Source organism: Bos mutus, chromosome 2, assembly GCF_027580195.1.
Source record: "Bos mutus isolate GX-2022 chromosome 2, NWIPB_WYAK_1.1, whole genome shotgun sequence".
Taxonomy (NCBI): domain Eukaryota; kingdom Metazoa; phylum Chordata; class Mammalia; order Artiodactyla; family Bovidae; genus Bos; species Bos mutus.
Window position 1 is genome coordinate 28,766,536 of NC_091618.1, and position 13,082 is coordinate 28,779,617.

A 13,082-nucleotide genomic window follows, 5' to 3' on the forward strand; every position below is an offset into this window, starting at 1 on the left:
GGAGGATTCTTAACACTGGATCATGAGGGAAGCCCCTTGGAATCAATTTTAATACAGGTCTAAGTCCTGCTTGTTTGCTTCTATCAGGAGAGACAAATGAGGACTGAGGGAGTTAACCGTCAGTACATAGATAGGTAAGGACTTCTGACAATAAGTGTTAAGCTTGTGGACAACACTAGAAAACAACTATTGTGGTGCACAGTGGTCTCAAATTTCTGACTGGGAAGCTGAAGCAGTCTCCTCCTGCACATACTTACTTGCACATGCTAAACCTTACTAAGCATATCACAGAGAACTCGGCTAAGGGCAGGTTAGAGCTGTCACGGTAATTCTTGCTTCTGGCCTTGTTTTGCACCGAAGTAAATTAACAGCCAGGAGCAAATAGGGGACAAGGCAGTAGGGGCAGAGCACAGAGGGAGACAGAGCTCACAGTGAGGCAGGCAGCAGCAGTTCTAACCATCAACACTTTATTTTTCCAGTCAACACCTGCACAGATGTTACTGTCCATTTTCTGACCCTAGTAGGGGGTCCCACCACACTTGGACCATGGCCCAGAGAAACAGATCTTCTTACTCCTCCCTAAGATAAGAAAGCCCCTCACCCCACAAGACAGAGGTCCTGCTCACTACCACAGCGCTGGCGTATGTGCTGTGGGATCCCTGCTCTCATCCTGTATAGGGAAGGGCCAGGATGAACGAGGGCAAGGGTGCAGTGGAGGTTCCACGGCTACAGTGACTTAAGTGCATTAACTACTGACCCGACCCACCACCCCAGGTTTCATCTGTACCTCCCAGACGGGAGCCTCCCTAAAGCTTAGCTGGGGCCAGCTGGGGAGGAAGAGCTGGTAAAGAGTGGGGATTGAGCTGCTAAGGACAGGACACAGCAGGGAAGTAAAGCGGAGAGGGGCTGGGATAGGAAAGAAAAATGATAAAGTGCCTGAACTAAACAACCGAGTGGGACACGAGGACAGAGCAGCACAGGTCCCTGAGGAAAGGAGGAAAAAGAAAAGGACAGACCGTCAGGGCTTGGGGCATTGTGGAATGAGACTAGAGATGAGGCGGGGAGGCAAGTGGGAAGGACTCCCCTAGCCCTGTTCATAACCACTAAACCCAAATGTAAAATTATTTACAAACTTAAAACAAATCCCAGGTACTGTCCCAGGCCTGGGACGGCAGGCAGGCAGGCAGGCAGGCAGGTGGAGGGTGGACTGGCTCCATCTGATAGCCAGCTTCCCCACATATTGCTCCTCCCCAGGATAGCAGGGAAAGGAGCCAACAGTGACATCCTTAGCCAGGAGGCCCTACTGTGCCTGCAACTCCTTCCCCCAGGCTTATGGCTCTGCCATGGCCTGAGCCTCCTGGTCTGACTGTACCAGAGACGGGGTGTCGGGCCCTAGGGGTGGAGGGGGTGGAGCATCAGGGGGCTCTGGGCATGTCTCTGGACCCAACCCCAGCTCTGCATTTAGCTGCTCCAGCTCCCCCTGATCGAGCAACTCGAAGTCCTCAGTGGTGAGTGCCTCTTCTTCCTCAGGGGCAGGCAGGGGCTGGGGTGAGTCCTGGGGCAGAGATGGGAGTACGGAGGGGGAGGGGACTGGGTCACTTTCGGCAAGGCCAAGTAGGGGCAACAGGGTGCTGGGAGGAGTGGTGAGGTCACCACTCACTGCTTCCGGGCTCAGTGTCTCCACTGGTCCTCCAGGGGAGAGCATCACTCCATCTGTGGGAGACCCTGCCCCATTGAAGTGCGTGTTCACAAAGTGAAGGGGGGATGAGAGCTGAAGCAAGGCTTCCTTGGATGCCGCATCTTCTTCCTCCTCCAAGTCCAGGTCTTGTCGTGAGAGGGCCTGAGGGGGGCCCAGCAGATCTTCGGGAGGGGCCAGGTCTGTCTCCTCTCCCTCCCCTAGCTCCCGACTCAGGGCCTCCTCTGGTTCACTTGGCAGGCTCTGCTGGTCCAAATCTGTGCAGAAAACAAAGGGCCAGGAATGGGCCTGCTGTTCTGAGTAGCTGCAACGGGCCACTCAGTTCAAGTATGAGAACTCAGGACATAGGATACTAGGCCAGGCCTTGGGTGTTAAGGTCTTTCAGGAACTTGGTATACAACTAGGGGATGAGCTCCCCAAAGAAAACATTTATGAGGGCAACCACCAGAGAGCACAGCCAGCATCCCGACAGGGAACAGGAAGATTAGGAGGGACAAAGGACTTCCCATACCCTCCGACACGTCAGTTAGTTGTGGAGTGGTTGCCCGGGAGACAGAGAAGCCACCGCTTTCCAAAATAGAAGCCTCCTCATCTGACAGCTCTGAGTCTGTAATGGCCAAGGCCAGTGCTGTTTTCTTCACATCCACCTGCAAGGGAACCACGATGAACGCAACAGACAAAGGGATGAGAGAGCCCATTTCCAGGAGCATCCCTGCCCTGCCACTGACTCCCATCCCCTTGAGAGGTGGCTGCTCTAAAGCAGATTCTCCCCCAGCCTTCTACTCGACAGCCCATCGCCCCTGGACCCCTGGACCTCACCACCGGGGAGAAGCCAGCCAGTTCTGCCTCGCTCTCACTCTCTGTCTCCGCCAGTGGCTCATCACCTCCGGGTGGTGCATTCTTCCCCTGCCGCTCTGGAGAACAACAGCAGGGCAGTGACCAAGCAGGAACGGAGGTGGGGGACAAACATAGCCACAGTTCTGGAGAGTATCTAAATCCCAGGGCATTTCACAAGCCTCAAACCAAGGTCCTCCCCGCCTTTCCCCCCTGGGTCATGGGATCCCCTTACTCCTCTTGTCGTGTTTGTGATGCAGGGCATCAGCTTCTGCCTTCATGCTGTAGTCCAGCTGCATGAGGAGTGGCTCCAGGCGCGTGTACATCCTCTGGATCAGTTCATGATACACCACCAGGGGCCATAGCAGGATACTCAGCACTGAGGGTCAGAGAGTCAACTCAGAGCTCCCTATGCCTATTACCTAAGAGCCCTCATTCAACTGATGCCTAAACAGGAAAGGCTGAAGGAGACCAAGCCCCTTCCTGAGGCTGTGCCAACTTCTTCCCACATCCACTGCCCTCCTTCCACTAATCCCACAGCATCCGCCTGAAGATCTCTGTAAATGGGTAAATGGGCAAAGAGAGTGCAACAACCCCCCTTGGGTCAGTCCAAGAAAAGAGGACAAAGAAAGAGCTCTGGAAAGGGCAGGGGCCAGATGCTACTCACAGACAATGTAGGAAATCATAATCCCTGGCACATAGTGTCCCAGCACAGCCAGCACAGCACAGCCAGAGCAGACACGAGCACAGAACTGCAGAGAAGAGCACAGGGTCTAAGAACAGGGGACTGAGGTATGCGTTCCACTTATCCGGGGAAAGAGTTATTATTGCTCCACTGGTGGAAGGAAGGGTATGTCCTCTAAGAACGCACTGATCCAGTTTAGTCAAGAAGATTCCCAGGATCACTGATTTAGGAAGTTTGCAACTGACATAGCCAAACACCTATAATTCAAACTTGGTCTCTCTTGGCAAGAAATAGTGTCAGGACACCAAAAGCTTACTCTGCCTCTTGTATCAGGCTACTAGCAGTAAGTTTTGCCTCAAGAAGGCCCCAGGCCATATCCTTCGTCTCCAGTCAAGGAGTGCGAGTCACTCCTTCCCCATCCCCACCTCCATTTCTCCACAGGGTAGAGCACTGTTGTGTGATGAGGGGGAGGTTACCTGAGCTGGATTCTGCCTCTTGTACTGCAGCAGCTCCTGCAGATGAATCTGGAAGGTGAGCCAGCTCTCAGCCAGGTATCTGCACAACTCGGGCACACTGAGCAGGTGCGGCCGGGCTCCTGACCCCGCACCCTCACTGGGGAGACATGATATGACCCCTGGAGGCCTCAGACACCAGCTTCCTAGGCACTCAAATCCCTCTGAGAATGCCCATGAGCTCTGTAGTCTAAGAAAGTGGACAACCCTGCCTCCCAAAAGGAGGCTGTATGGCTCCTGGGAAATAAAGCCCGGGGCTCCCAACCCTTTGCCCTGAAAACAGCAGGCACACAAACACCTACACAAGAACCCGGGAGCAAACTTGCTACAGTGCATTCACTATCCTGGGGGCTGTGCTTGCAGGAACTCCAAATTGCTCTGCACCATGGCGGTGACACTGGCACCAAAGCAAGACAGGGTTTGGACATTTGTCTGTTCTTCAAGGGGTGGTCTGCACTCACCTGTCAGAGTGTGGCTCCTCTGGGGATGATGCTATAGAGAGGGAAGAGAGACAAGTTACTCAGGGGCAGAGCTCTGGGAAACACTCCCCAAGCCAGAAACAGTTGCCCTTCCTCTGCAGTCCCAAAGTGCTTTCTCCAAATGCCATTTGCAGGAAGTATTACATTGTTACGCTGTTTGCATGTCTCCTTCCTCAGGCTTTACCCTTTTCAACAATAGAAACCCCATCTTATTCACATTCACATGTACATACACCCCAAACAGCTCACACACAACCTGGCACCCAGTTCTCTAAACTGTCTATTAAGTAAACATGTGGACAAGAAAACCCTGGTAAGAATAGTGAAGCCCTACCATAAGCATATGAAGTGTATTCACAAATTCAAGAATATCCTCCTCCTTATGAAACTGGAGATAGAGTGACTTTTATAAGGTCACATACAGGGTAAACGGGAAGCAGGCAATGGAACCCAGGCAATCTGGAAGCGGAGTCTACAATCTTTACTACAACTACCACATACAATAAAGAATGAAGTCAGGAGGAGAAGAGGACGGCAGAGGATGGGATGGTTAGATAGCATCACCACTCAATGTATAAGAATCAGACACGATTTAGCGGCTGAACAACCACACAATAACATGAATTTTGAGAAAGGGGAAATTTATTTCCCATCTGGGGAAGTAAGCAGTCATGCTTTGGGAGGCAGGTGGCCTGCGGTACATGCGTCTCACCATTCAACCCAAGCCGGGTGGGTCAGGCACAAAACAAGTGCTCACTGGGGCTTGCTGAATGAATCAAGTCACACTCACCAGAGATGTCAGGGAGGAAGCGAGGCTGCCACAAATCCAGCAGAAAATAAGCCAAAAGTGAGATGCTGAGTAGGAAGAAGGGCCGTAGGGAGGACGAAGACAGCAACCTTAGGGAGAAACAGGCACTCAGCGGTGAGTGAGTGAGAGAGGCCCCTACACCCATCGCGAAAGGCCCACTGATGGGGGGAATGGGAACCTCCAGGCCGAATTCGACACCCGAAGACAGAGGAAAGGGGCAACCCAGGCTGACAACGATCTTTAAACCCCAGGAGGTGGACCAGCCCTCCAGGACAAGCGTCTTCCCCAGAAAGGGGAATGGTACTCTGCGCTCGCCCGCCCCCGCTCTCCCGCGCTGCCCGGCCCCGCCCCCTCCTCCCCGGCCGTTACCAGAAGAGGCCGTTGAGCGCGGCCGCCGTGACTAGGCTGTGCAGCGGCTTCTCCCACACCAGCAGCCGCTGCGCTGCGGCCAACACCGCCTCCCAGCCGCGGAGCCGCAGCCACAGCGTCGTGGCGAGGCGTCCTACCGCCTCGGCCGTGGCCGCCTCCTCCTCCGCCTCGCCGGTGGCCTCACCCATGCCCAGGCCCAGGCCCAGGGTCAGGCCCAGCCCCGGGCCCCCACCAGTGCCGGTGTTGCCACCAACACCGCCACTCGCCATAGCCCCGCCGCAGCCGCCGCCCGAGCCCGCGAGGAGCCAGGGCTGCGCGGCCGCCGCCTGGGGCGCGTCAGGCGGAAGGGGGCGCACACCGCGGAGAGGGCCGCCCAGGCCGCGGACGGGCGTCACGTGACGGCGGAGCGACGAGCCCGGCACGTGATGTGCCCTAACCGCCGGGATAGGGTGACCGGCGCCTGCGCACAGGGGGTTGCCGGTGACCCTGCTCCTACGCAGGTGTGTGTTTTGGCGGCGCTGGGCGGTGTCTCCCTCTTCCTAGAGGGGCTGTAGCTCCGCTTTTGCCCACCCCAGCCAATTTTCTTCCCACTGTGTGGGCAGGGCGGCTAGGGAGGCCGGTCCTGGCCTGGATTGCTGGTGTGAGGCGGCCCGAAGTGGCAGGAAGTCAGCTTCCAGATGACCCCGTGGGATCTTTCTGCTCTGGTTAGGGCGGCGGCCGTCCCTTTACTCAACCCTCGCCGTACTGGTCCTCCCAGTTCCTTCCCCTCAGCAAATAAACAAACACCAGCGCGTGACTCGATCGACTCAAAAACAGAAAAGTTGTTTCCGTCTCAACTTTCTGTAAACTCTCCCTCCTTTCACGCATCGGAACTCCTTCAAATACTTAAGCGAGATATTGGGGTCTCGAAGTCTAAAACTCTGTTTAGGTGCTATTTACTCTTGGCGGGGGCGTTAACACCATTTATTGAGGCTTACAACGTAACAAGCATGTTGTTAACGTGTTCCCTCAACAACATTTAATCTCGGCAATAATCCTACAAAAGTTACAGCCAAAAATCAGTGCCTTTGCTACTTTGTACACAATTCACCAGTTAAAATTTGTGTACTCTTGCTGACTTTATTTTTTAAATGTATATTGTTCTGTGTGTGCATACATCTCCCCTTTAAAAGAAAACAATTGCGAGCAACTCCCTGTCCCGAGTCTTTATTTACATTTATATCTACACCGGCACGAAAAGGTCAGCCGGGCTCGCTCGTCCTCAAGTGTGCCACGGTCCCCTAGGAATTGTCCCGATTTCTCAGACACGCTGGGGCTCAGCGATATCAGGAATTCTAGCCCAGCTCCTTCCCAGCGGTCGAAGCCGGCGGCTCGGCCCAGCTGGCAGCAGGAAGTGCCCGGCGCTGACTTCGCCCGCGACGCCCCCGCGGCTTGTAAACACCGGGCAGACGCGCGGCGCCGCAAAGGCACAGCACGCGCCTCGAAGCCAGGACTCTACTCGGTGAGGTGGGCGCCCAGGCTTTGGAGCTCCACGCCCCGAGTCCGGAGCCGGGAGCCCCGCCCGGAGCGGAACAGGAAGAGGCTCTGCTGCCCGGCCCCGCCTGCCCCGGCTGGCGCGAGGGGAGGGGGCTGCACCGGCAAGGGCGGTGGCCCGCGGGAGGGAGCCCGGCGGACAGGTGGGCAGGCGGGCAGGGACGGCTCCGCGGCCCCTTTAGAACTCGTTCCCTTCCCATCGTAAGGCAGTGGCTGGCGCCGCGATGGACCTGGCCGGGCTCCTGCTAGACGAAGAAGGCACCTTCTCCCTCACCGGCTTCCAGGACTTCACGGTGAGCACGCGGCCCTCCGCCTCCCAGCGCTTGGAGCCGCGACCGCGGGCGCTCCCTCCGCGCCCCCCACCGGAGCCCGAGCGGGGCCGCGAGCTCGCCTGATGGCTCTGCTGGGGAATTAGGCGGTAGCCGCTCGACCCGTGCCTACTCGAGGCCCTGGCTCCTTGGGCCCATGGGGAAAGCCGCGGGGTACAGGAATGGGGTAGGAGGTAACCAGCCCGGCCCCTTCTTGGAGAACTTCTCCTCCGGAGCCCTCGGTGAGAAGGACTCCACCCCCTGTGGACATAGTGCCGCTAGCAAACAATCCAGAGAATGCGGGGCTGGGTGGGGCACGGGCCCCACCAGCCCTGAGGCAGGCCTACCGCCCCGTAGCCCCCTTCCAGTCAGGAGCCAGGATCCTCCAGCATACGCTTCCCTGCCCTTCACCCTCCACCCACCTCCTGCCCTGTTTCAGTTCCTCCCAGGACACCAGAAGCTGAGTGCCCGGATCCGAAGGAGACTCTACTATGGCTGGGACTGGGAAACTGACTGTACCCTGGAGGAGCTCTCCAGCCCGGTGGCAGGTTAGACAGTATTTTGTACGACCGGACAAGTGAGAAGCCTGAAAGTGGGGTTGTCAGCTGTCATCAAAGTGACTCTAGGTGTACCCTGTGAACTACACTGCCTCTTGGTAGCTAGTATGTTTGACAGGTGTAAGGACTAGGTTTGTATTTCATTTTTTCCTTAAATCCAAATGAGTAGGAAATATTGCTGCCTTACAAATTTATGTTATTCTTGATCTATATACTAGAAACTTTTAATTTTCGAAGTATATCTATCATATATTTCCCCCATCAACAAGGCATATTTATCTTCTCAAATGAGCTAGAGTGAAGGACGCACCTAGGTAATTGCAGGTGACAGGGAAATAAGCCTTCCTGCTGGAAGGAGCTGGAATTCAAATTTGGAATAGGCCTTTTGTTTCAGCGTGGGAGAACTGGGTCTCCACTTTGTTACTGTGGTCCTGTCTCCAAGACCTCAAAGAATGTAGATCTGGGTCTTCTGCTGATAGCAGTGGGCACCACTGTGGGGGATTTGTTTGCTCACTCTATTATCCTTCTGCCTCTGCAGATATTGCTGTGGAACTCCTCCAGAAGGCAGCCCCCAGTCCTATTCGCCGGCTCCAGAAGAAATATGTAGCCCACGTGTCCCGGTGAGTCCACAATTGAGAGATACAGAGTGAGAGTGTTTGGGTTCTAGAGAGAGGGGAACAGTTACCTCTAAAGAGAACTTGTAAAGAAACAGGGATGAGCATCATAAGTTACAAGAACCAAAAGATCCTTGCGTTTAATTCCTAATGCTTTCTGATACCCAGAGAGGCTTGCATCTCTCCGTGTGCTATGATGCTGGCTCTGGTATACATTGAGCGGCTCCGGCATAGAAACCCAGACTACCTACAGCATGTGTCATCCTCTGACTTGTTCCTGATCTCCATGGTAAGATGCCCCCTTCCCTTTATCTCCCTGGTAAGCCCGGAGCCAGGTGTGAGCTCTACTGATACCACCTCTGGTTCCTCTGCAGATGGTGGCCAGTAAGTACCTCTATGATGAAGGGGAGGAAGAAGAGGTCTTCAATGATGAATGGGGAGCTGCTGGGGGTGTGGCCGTGCCCACTCTCAATGCCCTGGAGAGGGGCTTCCTGAGTGCCATGGTGAATAGCTCTTCTCTCTCTTGCTCTGTTTTCCTGACCTGCTTTTATGTTCTTTTCATCCTTTGTTTTTTATCTCCCAGCTTCTTGTGGTCTCTTCATTTATCTTTCTGTTTGTCTTCTTTATGTCTTCCCTTATTAGCATCTTCCCCTCTAGCTTTTCTGGAATAAGCACAGTCTTTGGAGGTTCCTGGCATGGTGAAGTCAGAAGTGGAGATCTCCCATTGTCAGTCTTCCAGGTCCCACAGAGTACACTCTGAGCCAGAGCTTATCTTACTGGGCTCTGGGTATTTGCTTCCAGACTTTGCCTTTCCCTAGATTCTGGGCTCCCTATGGGCATGAACCATTCCCAGGATTATTTTTTTCCCCTTGCTTTTACTGGAGGGTGCAATGTGAAACCAGATATGTGGTGATTAAATAAGTTAATACATAAAAGCTTTTGGAACAGTATCTGGCACATGGTAAGAGCCACGTGTTACCTGTAGTGGAGGTTGTAGTTGCTGCTGTGGGTCTGGTTATTAATTGACTGTGGCTCATGTCCAAGTCTGGTTGGATGCTCTTCTCTTTATCCACAGGATTGGCGGCTCTACACTGATCCTCGGGAAATCTTTGAGGTGCTGAGCTGGCTGGAGGGCTGGTAGGTTCTAGGAATTGGGAAGAGGGACTTGAGGATTTGGAGGCTGAGGCCTAAGCCATAGGAGCTAAACAGAGGTGAGGGTCTGGGGGGAGGGAGAAAAGGAGAAAGAGAATTGCCCAAGGTCATGGTTCCGAAACGAGTCTGCTCTCCTCTTTGTAATCACCTTTGGAAAAGTGGGAGAAGCTTATTTAAAATACAGATCTTGGTCTCACCCTTATCTTTGGAATCAACGGGTAGTCTAGGAGCCTGTACATTTAACAAGTTCCCCGGTGTTCCCTGGTAGGTCCCTGGGGGAATGAGGGTGCCGGTGGGCCAGCTGCAGGAAGATTGCAGACCCTCTCTGTCTTTTCTCCTATCCCTGCAGCGTGGCTGAGCAGCAGGGGCGCCGGCGGGGCTGGTACACCTACACAGACCTGTGTGTGCTGCTGGAGCAGCCTGCCTGGCAACTGGTGCTGGGCTCCCTCTGTCAGCAGCTGGCAAAGGTGAGGCAGGTCAGGAAGCAGACGGAGCTTGAGCTGGCTGATGTCAAGCAAATACAGAATGGCTCAGGAGATGGGGTTGGAAGTAGATGGTGACTGAGATCTCTTAAGTTGAGTCCACATGTCCAGAGAGAAGGGATGGGTGTGTTAAAGACATTTAGAAGAGGGTTCAGAGGAAGGGGATTTGGGCACTGACCTTTCTTAACCCCTCTCCCCCAGCTGTCCTGCCTGTTGGCTATGGCATATGTGAGCAGCGTGGCCCTCGCCGTGGCATCGATGGCCGTAATACACCAGTCCTTAGGGCTGTCCTGCAGCCCCCCGCCTGGCCCTCCAGACCTTGGACTGGCCTCCAGGTGCCTTTTGGAACCCTGCATACCTTCTCCCATGCCACAGTGCCTGCCGTCTCCTGCTAATGTCTCCGGCTGCCTGGAAGGCAATGTAGTGTTGCGTTCACTGTGGGGCAGTCTGCTAGTCTCGCTGACTCCCCCACCATTGCCTCCTCCGGACCCTCCTGCTCCCCCCATTCTTCTTCACAACTGCCCCCTTTGCCAGAAGCTCCAGAAGGACTCCCCAACCTGCCGTGCCTGCCACCACCTCAACCATACTGTCCCCACGGGGCCCCCCAGTCCTTGGTCCCACTCCCATGGCCTGGCTCCCCCCTGGCCTTGGAGCCCAATGCCCCCTCTGCTTCCACAGCCCCAGCAATGTTCCCTTTTCAGCATCATGGAACTGGCCCGCCTGAAGTCTTTCATTTTCCCAGGCTAGGTAGGGTTCTGAGGAATGTGTTAAGAGGATTTGGGAGTCCCTGAGAGCCTGGAGGGGCAAAGCTTGATCTGGCTCCTTGGCTGGTCTCCTGTCCTCCTGGGTGATGGAGCTTAAGGGGGTCGTGTGGCAGAAGGACTGAAGATCACTTGCTCTTCTGTCCCTCAGTGGCTGATTGCCTGGCCAGGGCAGTGGTGGTTCCAGGGAAAGCCTCAGCTCAGTGACCAGGGGCGTGTCACAGGTGGACAGGGGCAAGGCTCCTGTCTCTCCATGTCCCCTGGGCTCTTCTAGACTTTTGCTTTTGAGTTTCCTAGGATTGGGCAAGGGAGGGAGGAAACATTGACCAGGGTCTGTTTGATGTCCCTGAGGTAGGAGAGGCAGGGACTGACAGGGCCACCCATGGGAGTTGCTGAGGGAAGTGGGAGGGGGGAAGCCTCCCATACCCCTGCCCAGTCTAGAAGAACCAGGGGCTTCTGGGACCTTCACCCCGGCCCTTTTGTCTTCCAACATTCTCTTCTTAGTCCCCCGCTCCTGGGCTTTTCTCTCTTCCAGTTCCTCTCCTGGGTGTTCTCTTCACGGGCCTCTCTGGCCACTGCTTTATATCTGGATTTTTCACGCTTTTGTAGAACTAAGGTTTCAATAAACAGTTTTAGTTGCATGGCCTGGACTCTTCCTTCTGCAGCAGCCCTCAAAGAACTCTCCTCCCCAGATCTTCCTTCTCAGCCTCCTACTCCCTGATCCTACCGTCCTGCTGCTCATTCTCTCTGACCCCCATTCCAGAATGTCCTTGTTTGATGGTCATAGGTTCTCATACCAAGCTGCTCCCTCGTTCCTGCTCCCAGCACCCTGGGGCCCCTAACACTCCTCGATTCTAGTGCAGTGGGGCACAGATGGTGACTGTGCGGTGCCTAGGGGTAGCCCTGTCTGTCACAAGTTCTGAGTGAGCACCATCTTTGTGGATCCCAAGGCCATCTCATGGAGAGCATATCCAGCAGAGCCCCGTGAGCTCCTTGAGGGCAAGCCCAAGGACACTTTGTCTCCTGACTTCCTTTCTGGGCTGACAAATGGTGGTAATTAGCGTAAGGGCTTCCGTGGTGGCTTAGCAGGTAAGGAATCCGCCTGCGATGCAGGAGACCCGGGTTCAATCCCTGGATTGGGAGGATACCCTGGAGAAGGAAATGACAACCCACTCAAGTATTCTTGCCTGGGAAATCCCATGGGCAGAGAAGCCTGGTGGGCTACAGTCCATGGGGTCACAAGAGTCAGACACAATTTAGTGACTAAACCACCACCAAAGAGAAGACCAAGGCTGGGTTATCACTGGAAGAAGAAGAGCAGCCAGCTGAACCGAGATGATTTGGTACCACAGAGGAAGAGACACAGTAGGGGTGGTACTGCCACCTAGGGGGCATCTTGGAAACTTATGGGTCATTTTTTGGTTGACAAAAATTTGAAGGGATGGGACGTACTGGCACTTAGCCTATATGGGAAGCTACACATCCAGAAAGGCTCGAGAATTCCCTTATGAAGAATTCCCGAGCAACTTTTGAATGACTGGGTGGATATCATGTATGACTGTTTATCTGAGCCTGGAACTACTTATTTTCTCTAAGCATGTAAACACAGAATAGATTTTGCCCATTTGGAAAGACTCTGTTTCCCAGGAATGCATCTCTGTGTACATTAAATCTATGCTTTGTTCAGTACTTTACAAAGAACTTGTTCACTCTTTTGGAACATCGGTCATGAATGGCAGCGCTGCCAGGGGTACACCTGTCATCAGGGAAGCACCAGTATCAGCTGGGATTGTAGCTGTCACATCTGTGGCAATTCCACTTGAGGGGTGGGCACTGGGCTGCTTCATTGTCTTCTAGTTTAGTTGGACCCAAGCTTTCCCACGGTGAAATAAGTCATTATAAATTACTTTGAGGACTTCCCTGCTGGTCCCGGGGCTAGGACTCCGTCCTCCTGATGCGGGGGGCCCAGGTTTCATCCCTGGTCAGGGGAACTGGATCCCACATGCCACAACTTAAGAGTTTGCACGCCACAACTAAAGATCTCACATGCTGCAGCAAGGATTGAGGATTCTGCTTCCCCCAGTTAGGATTGGAGCAGCCAAATAAATATTTAAAAAATAAATCACTTTGATTTCTTTATATTACAATGAGGACATTGTATACAGAGTTGTGATCACAGTTGTCATACATGACGAAGGATGTACAAGGCTTGAGAACTACTGTAATTGCGATGGTTCCAAATGGCAGTGGTGAGGAGGCAGTACAGTCTATCAAACTTGCCCTGGCTATGCT

General features: G+C 54.1%; 2 protein-coding genes across 3 annotated transcripts; one reads left to right on the forward strand and one right to left on the reverse strand.

The window, feature by feature from the left end:
- Nucleotides 1–445: 445 nt before the first annotated feature.
- RETREG2 (reticulophagy regulator family member 2) lies at nt 446–5,971 on the reverse strand. Of its 2 annotated transcripts, XM_070386531.1 has the most exons (9): nt 5,384–5,971; nt 4,997–5,103; nt 4,189–4,219; nt 3,692–3,827; nt 3,198–3,282; nt 2,766–2,909; nt 2,516–2,610; nt 2,208–2,343; nt 446–1,953 (listed from the first exon to the last, which is right to left on the reverse strand). In XM_070386531.1, exons 1-9 carry the CDS (start codon nt 5,650–5,652, stop codon nt 1,331–1,333), a joined length of 1,626 nt encoding a protein of 541 aa, XP_070242632.1. In that variant the 5' UTR covers nt 5,653–5,971; the 3' UTR covers nt 446–1,330. The 2 variants fall into 2 exon arrangements, with proteins under 2 accessions (XP_070242632.1, XP_070242639.1); XM_070386538.1 differs by lacking the exons at nt 4,997–5,103; nt 5,384–5,971 and having other exon boundaries at nt 3,692–3,739; nt 4,189–4,206.
- Nucleotides 5,972–6,922: 951 nt separating this feature from the next.
- CNPPD1 (cyclin Pas1/PHO80 domain containing 1) lies at nt 6,923–11,431 on the forward strand. The gene is made up of 8 exons (XM_005889673.3): nt 6,923–7,209; nt 7,664–7,772; nt 8,320–8,401; nt 8,564–8,684; nt 8,770–8,898; nt 9,471–9,532; nt 9,897–10,014; nt 10,231–11,431. Exons 1-8 carry the CDS (start codon nt 7,141–7,143, stop codon nt 10,774–10,776), a joined length of 1,236 nt encoding a protein of 411 aa, XP_005889735.1. The 5' UTR covers nt 6,923–7,140; the 3' UTR covers nt 10,777–11,431.
- The last annotated feature ends 1,651 nt before the right edge of the window (nt 11,432–13,082 follow it).